The sequence below is a fragment of the Nicotiana tomentosiformis genome, chromosome 4 (genome assembly GCF_000390325.3).
Source record: "Nicotiana tomentosiformis chromosome 4, ASM39032v3, whole genome shotgun sequence".
Classification (NCBI taxonomy): Eukaryota; Viridiplantae; Streptophyta; class Magnoliopsida; order Solanales; family Solanaceae; genus Nicotiana; species Nicotiana tomentosiformis.
In genome coordinates this window covers 82691886-82699904 of record NC_090815.1, presented here as the reverse complement: position 1 = coordinate 82699904, position 8019 = coordinate 82691886, and the positions used below count along the sequence as shown (strand labels likewise).

The 8019-nt window shown below is 32.7% G+C and overlaps 1 protein-coding gene across 1 annotated transcript; it reads left to right on the top strand.

Moving 5' to 3' along the window:
• Window positions 1-2054: 2054 nt before the first annotated feature.
• On the top strand, window positions 2055-6913 carry LOC104101952 (uncharacterized). Its single transcript, XM_009609522.4, has 4 exons — window positions 2055-2232; window positions 2903-5151; window positions 5243-5686; window positions 6067-6913. Exon 2 carries the CDS (start codon window positions 2914-2916, stop codon window positions 4066-4068), a length of 1155 nt encoding a protein of 384 aa, XP_009607817.2. The 5' UTR covers window positions 2055-2232; window positions 2903-2913; the 3' UTR covers window positions 4069-5151; window positions 5243-5686; window positions 6067-6913.
• Window positions 6914-8019: the final 1106 nt, after the last annotated feature.

The window sequence follows — 8019 nt, the reverse complement described above, 5'->3', positions numbered from 1 at the left end:
AATAGATTTGAAGTTTTCGGAGATAAAATTAAAAGGAAAAGCTCTGGTTGAATAATTGATTGGAATTTGCAAACTGAGGTAAGTGTCGTGGTTAACCTTGACTTGAGGGAATAGAACCCTTAAATTATTTGTTATGTGAAAAGCATGTGAACGACGTATAGGCGAGGTGACGAGTGTCTATACGTCATGAAATTAATTGTTTGCATGCTTACTTGAAAAATCATAAATTATTTTAAATCATAAATTAATTATTATAATAATTGTTTCTCTCTTATTCTCTGTCAAATATTAATTCTTGAATTCCTGCATTAATTTTTATATGCTATTTGTATTTAGACACCGTTATTTTTATGGATTATTTCACTATATTTTAAACTTTGCTTCCTCTTTTATTTTCTTGATTATTAATAATTTAAAAGTTATTTAAAAATTAGTTAATATTATTCTAACGTTGGCTTGCCTAGCAAGTGAAATGTTAGGTGCTATCATGGTCCGAATGATGGAATTTCGGGTCGTGACAGATACTTAGTGAAGTTTTATTAAAATTTGGTAGATTAGTTAATCAATATTAATTAGAAATGATCACCCTATTTATTTTAATTATATGTGAAATTTACTAGTAAGCTATTAAGCTCCTGCGAAATTAAGCCGAATAGAATGATGAACACCTCTAATTACGCTAAAAGGTATTATTTTGATTAAAAAAAAAGGTCTGAGTAAAATAACTATTCTCGGAGCATTTGTCAGGATAAATCTTGAGTGATACTTAGAGAAGTTTTATTTAAATTCGATATAGGAGTTAATAAATATTAACTAGAGATGATCATATGGTGTATAACTATCACATTAAAGAACTTTGAGTCTAGTTTCCAACGCATCAAGCCGTTCGTCATTTGGATATGTATACAGAAAGTTATGGCCATTTTACTGGACCTATGTCATATGCGTGCCTAGATGTGCGGCCACGCATATTTGGGACCCACGGAGGTCGTGTACATGTTCAATTATCTGTTAAATTACTATTTTGTACTCAGTCACGATTTTACTGCACACAAACCCAGTAAGCGCAGGTACCTACTGAGTGCGAGTGCGAGTGTCGAGTACTGAGTGATTGTGAGGAATGAGTGATTGTGATGAAAGAGTGACTGTGAGGAAAGAGTGAATGGGAGAACTGAGTGACTGTTACTCTGAGAAGATGAATTGATTCCATTATTGCTGCATTTCAGCTGTCATTATTACTGTTTTGAAAAAACTCTAAAAGACATTATTTATGTTTCAGTCAAATTTGATATGAAATTACTGTGGAGTTTTAAATGTTGAACTTGAAAGCATGCCTACCTTTTCATGTTGGAAATTACTGTATTTGGACTTAGCTATGAAGCTCGTCACTACTTTCAGTTCTTTATTTATTATTGTTACTTACTGAGTTGGTTGAACTTGAAAGCATGCCTACCTTTTCATGATGATGTCGGCTTGCTAGTATTGAGATAAGCGCCATCATGACGGGTGAGATTTCGGGTCGTGACAAATTCAGATAATGTTTCTCCAATTATTTGATTTCTTTACTAATTAATTAAAATAAATTGTTAAAAATAGTTTAAATTATTCTAACGTTAGCTTGCGTAGCAAGTGAAATGTTAGGCGCCAGCACGGTCCCGAAGTGGAAAATTTCGGGTCGTGACATTATTTAATTATATTTGAAACTTACAAGTAAAATCCCGTAAAAATTGAACTAAACGATGGACATCTCTAATTACCCCAAAAGGTATTATTTCGATATACAGATCCTAGTAAAATAACTATTCTCGCAGCAATTGATTAGAATGGATTTTGAGTGATTCTTGATGAAGTTTTGTTTAAATTCGATATAAAAGTTATTCAAATTTAATTAGAGATGATCGCGCTAATTATTTAAATTATATTTGAAACTTACAAGAAAGATCATGCAAAATTAAGTTGAATCCAAGTATGAACACCTCTAAATTCTTAAATCTTAACATATATCAAAGTTGCATATTATACACTTTGGTCCACAATACTTTATATATGCATCCCTTAGAGCAGGACGTACAATCCCCATTAGCATCACTCTATTTGATCTAATTGACCGTACCAAAAGATCCCTAAACCCTCATCTCTCAAAATTAATTTCTCTTCCAAATTTCTCTCAAAGACGAAGCCTCAACCTCATTTTTCATCTCCACTGGCATCAACTGGCAATATCACGGCAAAGTAAGTTTATTTTTTTCTGTCTTCTGAAGTTTCTTTCTTCTTTTTCGCTTAAAACCAGAATCTCTTTCTCTGTTTCTTTCTAGTTGAAGGTTCACTGTTTGAGCTGTTTAGAATGCTGATTGTTGTGGTGAATATTGATTTAGTATTGAATGCTGATTGTTATTTTGTTGGAGCAAAAATTAAAATTTTGTTTATTGGGTTGCTATGGCATATGCCCTGCAACGCTAAAAAAGTACACGAAAATCGACCCGATAATTCTAAGGTGATTTTAGTAGCAATTGCAATAGATTCTTTCATCCAGTGCGTAATACCATCCAATTTTTCAGTTTTCACTATCACAAACATCTTACTGTAAGAATTAGTACTGTGGTTATGGATTGCTTTCAAATTATGTATTTGGAAAATGTTTCTTTTTTTTTTTCTTTCTCTTGGCACTTTTTTTTTCTTGTGCCCCAAAATTTATTTGCTTTAGATTTATTCTCTATCTTGTGTAAAAGTTGCTACCTAATTCAAGATATATAAGTGAGTAACTGATAACTTCAGTTACATTTATTTTCCAAATTGCACGTTGTAGCTTTCTGAATGTAGCAAAATTGGCCTCTAAATTGTATAACCGTGGTTAATTGATCTTTCTTTTTTTAAGCATCTTGATCTTTTTTTTTCTTTGTAGGAAATTTTGAAATGGACAAGACTTGGATGCGATGTAATGATAGATTGAGCGATGTGTATTTAAAAGGAGTTGAAGATTTTCTTCAATTTGCTTTTAAGCACACAGAACTAGAAGGTGAAATTCCTTGCCCTTGCAAAAAATGCAACAATGTTTTTCACAAAACTAGAGACGAAGTAAAGGAACATTTAATAATTTTTGGGATAGTCAAGGGGTACACTCGTTGGCTTTTTCATGGAGAATTTGCACCCAAAGAGCAAATCACTAACAATAATGAAGTAAGACAAGAGGAAGTAAGAAAAGAGCAAGGTGAGGATATATTTGAAATGATTTATGATGCCACTGGCCCTGTTATCACGAATTGTTCTGGTGGGGTAGATCCTTCTGAACCAGCTTCGGAATTTTCCAAATTACTGGAGGATGCTGCACAACAACTTTATCCTGATTGCGAGAAATTTTCCAAGTTGTCACTAATTGTGGAGCTGTTTCAAATTAAGTGCCTTTATGGATTGAGTGATAAAGCAACTGACTGCATAATGAAGTTAATTAAAAGAGCACTTCCTTCTGGTGAAACTTTACCGGAATCATTCTATGGAGCAAAAAAAGTGATTCGAAGTTTAGGTCTTCATTATGAAAAAATACATGCTTGCGAAAATGACTGTATGCTGTTTTGGAAATATAATGCAAAAGCTGAATCTTGCTTGGTTTGTGGCGAGTCTAGGTGGAAATCAAGAGAAGGTCAAAAAGCTAATGGGGCTAATACAGAAAAGAGTGGGAGCAAAATTCCTCGAAAAGTTTTACGTTACTTTCCTTTGAAATCAAGATTGCAAAGGTTGTTTACGTCATCGGCAATAGCTTCAGACATGACATGGCATCATGATCAATGTTTGAAAGATGGGTTTCTTAGACATCCAGCCGACTCAGATGCATGGAAGCATTTTGATACATGTAATCCGGGCTTTGCCAGAGATCCTCGTAATGTTAGACTTGGATTAGCATCTGATGGGATAAATCCTTTCGGCAATTTAAGTGTTTCTCATAGCACGTGGCCAGTAATTATTACTGTGTATAACCTACCCCCTTGGATGTGCATGAAACAACCATATTGCTTCTTGTCTTTGTTGATAGCTGGCCCTAAAGCTCCTGGAAATGATATCGATGTATACTAAGAACCTTTGGTTGATGAGTTGCAAGAATTGTGGTATAATGGAGTCAATACATATGATGCTTCGAGAAAGGAGAACGCAGCACTCTTATGGACTATAAATGATTTTCCAGCCTATGTTGTCTGGATGGAGCACAAAGGGAGCTTTGGCTTGCCCTTCATGCAACAAAGAGACTCCGTCTACTCGATTAAAGTATGGCCGTAAGTTCTCTTACATGGGTGCTCGTAGGTTTTTATAGTCTAATCATAAGTGACGGGGAAATAAACGTGATTTTAATGGGGAAGTAGAAAGAAGACCTACTCCAAAAATTCTCTCTGGAGATGATATTTTAAACCAGCTGGATAGCTTGGAAGACTTTAAATTTGGTAAGACCCAAAAGAGAAAAAGACACAAAAAAAGTAAAGGCATTCATAATTGGAGGAAGAAAAGCATCTTTTTCAAACTTCCTTATTGGAAAAATAATCTAATACGCCACAATTTAGACGTCATGCATATTGAAAAAAATGTGTGTGACAATATTATTGGGACGTTATTAGATATGGAAGGAAAAACGAAAGATAATTTGAATGCTCATCGTGATTTGAAAGAAATGGGTATAAGAAAAGATTTGCATTCAACTCAAAGAGATGGAAAGTGGTATTAACCAGCAGCATGCTATACTTTATCACCAGATGAGAAGTCTAAAGTATGCAAGTTCTTGAAAACTATTAAGGTTCCAGATGGATATTCTTCCAATTTATCACGGTGTGTAAATTTAGAGGATCGTAAAATTTATGGAATGAAGAGTCATGACTCTCATATTCTTTTGGAACAACTGCTCCCTTTTGCAATCCGCGGAGTCCTGCCAAACCATGTCTATGATGCTATTACTGAGTTAAGTATTTTCTTCAGAGAGTTATGTTCAAAAACTGTAAGAGTTGATGTGTTGGATCAACTTGCAACTCAAATTCCAATTACATTGAGCAAAATAGAAAAACTATTTTTGCCAATATTTTTTGATATTATGGTGCACTTGGTCATTCATCTTCCAAGAGAGGATAAGCTTGCTGGACCTGTACAATACAGATGGATGTACCCAATAGAGCGGTATATTTTTGTATTTTATAATTTCGATTTAATTTTATGTGGCTTGTTAATTTTTCATGCTAAGCGTTTATCTGAATGTTATATTATGTAGATTCTTGCGGAAACTGAAATGTTATATTCGCAATAGAAGTCGACCTGAAGGATCTATTGCAGAAGGGTATATTGTTGAAGAAAGTCTAATATTTTGTTCAAGATATTTACATGGAAGTGGGAAATGGTATAATCGAGTGGAAAAGAATGATGAAGATGATCATGTTGAATCATACTGTGGATTGTCAATATTTGAACAAAAAGGTGGCCCTTTGTTTAAGAGATACATCTAGAAATCTTGAAGAGCTTGAGCGAAAACAGGCTCATCTTTATGTTTTGAGAAATTATGAAGAAGTTCAACTATTTTTACGGTATACTTTCTTATGGTATTGTATATAGCAATTTGATTTTGTTAGCTTTTTCTCAATTATTATTTTAGTTTTGAAACAGGGAGTACGAGTAGAGTAATAGTGACATGAACTTTGAGGATTGGTTTTTTCATCGAGTAAGTTTTCACTGTATTCTTTATTCAATTTGTCATACTTATAATTTAATTTAGTTTATCTTTTGAGTGTTTATGGTTGTATGGTGGGTGCTGTTGCAAGAATTTTATTGTTCTTCCCATCTTTGTAGTCCTAGCTGTTTTATGTGATAATCTGAATCAAATTGGCAATTTTTCGTAAATGTTGGCTTGTCTCTAGTCTTATTTCTTTAGTTGTATGGGCATTGCATTACATAGTCCAAACTATCCTATTAATATTAAGTGTTGTGTTTGTTACTGAATCCGCCAGTTTTAGGAAGTTCTTTGCCAAAATTATTCCTCTTGTTATCTTGTCTATCCCGCTTTAGCATCATTAGATTATTTAATTATTTATTTTTGTACAGATCATGCAAATGCGCAAGGAAGGAAATTCACATGTAAGTTGCGGGTTGTATTCTTTGGCTAGAGGTCCTTTTGATGGAATTCAAAGATTCAAGGGGTATGAAATAAATGGTTTTTGGTTTCATACTAAACAACTCGAAGGTAATAGGGTGAGGCAAAATAGTGGTGTTTTAGTAAGAGGAGTAACGAATGGTCAAAATACAAATTACTATGGTGTTCTAACCGAAATAGTAGAACTTCAATACTTCGAAGGTAAATGAATTGTATTATTTAAATGTGATTGGTGGGATGTTGATCACATTGGAAAAGGAGTAAAAATAGATAAGCATGAGTTTGTTAGTGTCAATACTAACCGAAAGTTAGCAACAAATGAACCATTTGTGCTTGCATCTCAAGCAGAACAAGTTTTTTATGTCAAGGATAATCTTCATTCCAATTGGTCAGTTGTCTTGAATGGTCATTCGGCTTATTTTACTGATGGTACTGTCAATGAAGAAACGTTTCAAGAAGATGCTCAAGATTTCTCTTGTACATTTGAGGAAGATGAAGACTTTATGTATTGGAGAAGAAATGATCTTGGTGTTATCAGCACTGATGTTACCTTAGCTGATGATATTATTGAAGACATCGAATCAGAACCTGAAACTGATGATGAAGATTTGTTACTCTAAATATTTAGAAGTCTTATATACATATTTGTTTATACTCAGTTAATGTTAAAACTTTTACTTATTTGCTTGAGAGATGATGTTTCATTCTTTATTATTTTACTAAATTTATGAATTACTTCAATATACTAAATTATTTTGATTGAATATGAATTAGTATTTAATAGTGTTATGTTGATAATTATAGTTTGAATGAGTTCAAATGTTCTATTCTATAGGGTGTATGTTGAAGGATTATCTAGTTACAACTTACAAGGTTGATGAAATTATGGTGATACGCCACTATTTATGAAGTATTATTAGGAAGAGTGCTCTTAATAAGCGGAGAGATAACATCATTCAACAGTATTTTCTACATTATGTAGTCTCTTATTAGAAAATCTTTTAATAGGATTGGGGAGGTGAATAGAGATAAAAAAGAGAGAAAACTTGACCTATAGTGTTTCCTTGCAACCAAACTATCGCTCAGTTAATTCGGCCGTATACGACAATTATTTTATGCTCTAAATAATTCGACAACTGCACACTTTCCGCGTGAGAAATGGGAAGGAGTGCACTCTCTTGACCTTACACTTCTTTCTTCTTCATAGTCAACACAATTGGTTATTGTGATTTCCTTTCTTTTTCTACTTCTGCATCACCAGAAAATTTTATTTTCATTCTAAATATTAGACTCCCGTTTTCATAGATTATAATTAATTGTTTCCAAAAAGAAATTAAAAATATTGTTTGTTCATGAAATTTAATTAATTTTTGAAAAAAAGAATTGAAGGAAAAGTTCCAAAAACTAGTTTTGACCAATTTTTGTGTGGAACTTTTCTCCACTTACAAAACTTTAATATTATTTTTAAGTAAAATGCATGTCCAAATACAACTTCAACTTCCACAAATTATTTTTCAATAGAACTTCAAAAACTCTTTTTTCAAGTTTCAACCAAATCTATGAGAAACTTTTTTTTTGTTTTGTTAGATCAATAGACTATCGAAACAAGTTCTGTATTGATTTGATGAATGTAGAAATCTTTCGGGAAGCACATATACATGAATATTGCTACAATTATTCATCCAACTATGAAACTTTAGTTATGTTAGTACTATTTTTATAGTTACTGCAAGTGCATGATAAAATTTATACTTTGAAAGTTTTTTTTGTCTCAAAGTTTGTAGTTATATCATTTTAAAGCAACATCATTCTTTTAGCTATAAAATTATGTTCAAACACGTGTATCATGGCTAAAAAGTTACAATTGCTACAGTGATTTTAAATTCATAGTTAAAGCTTAGAAT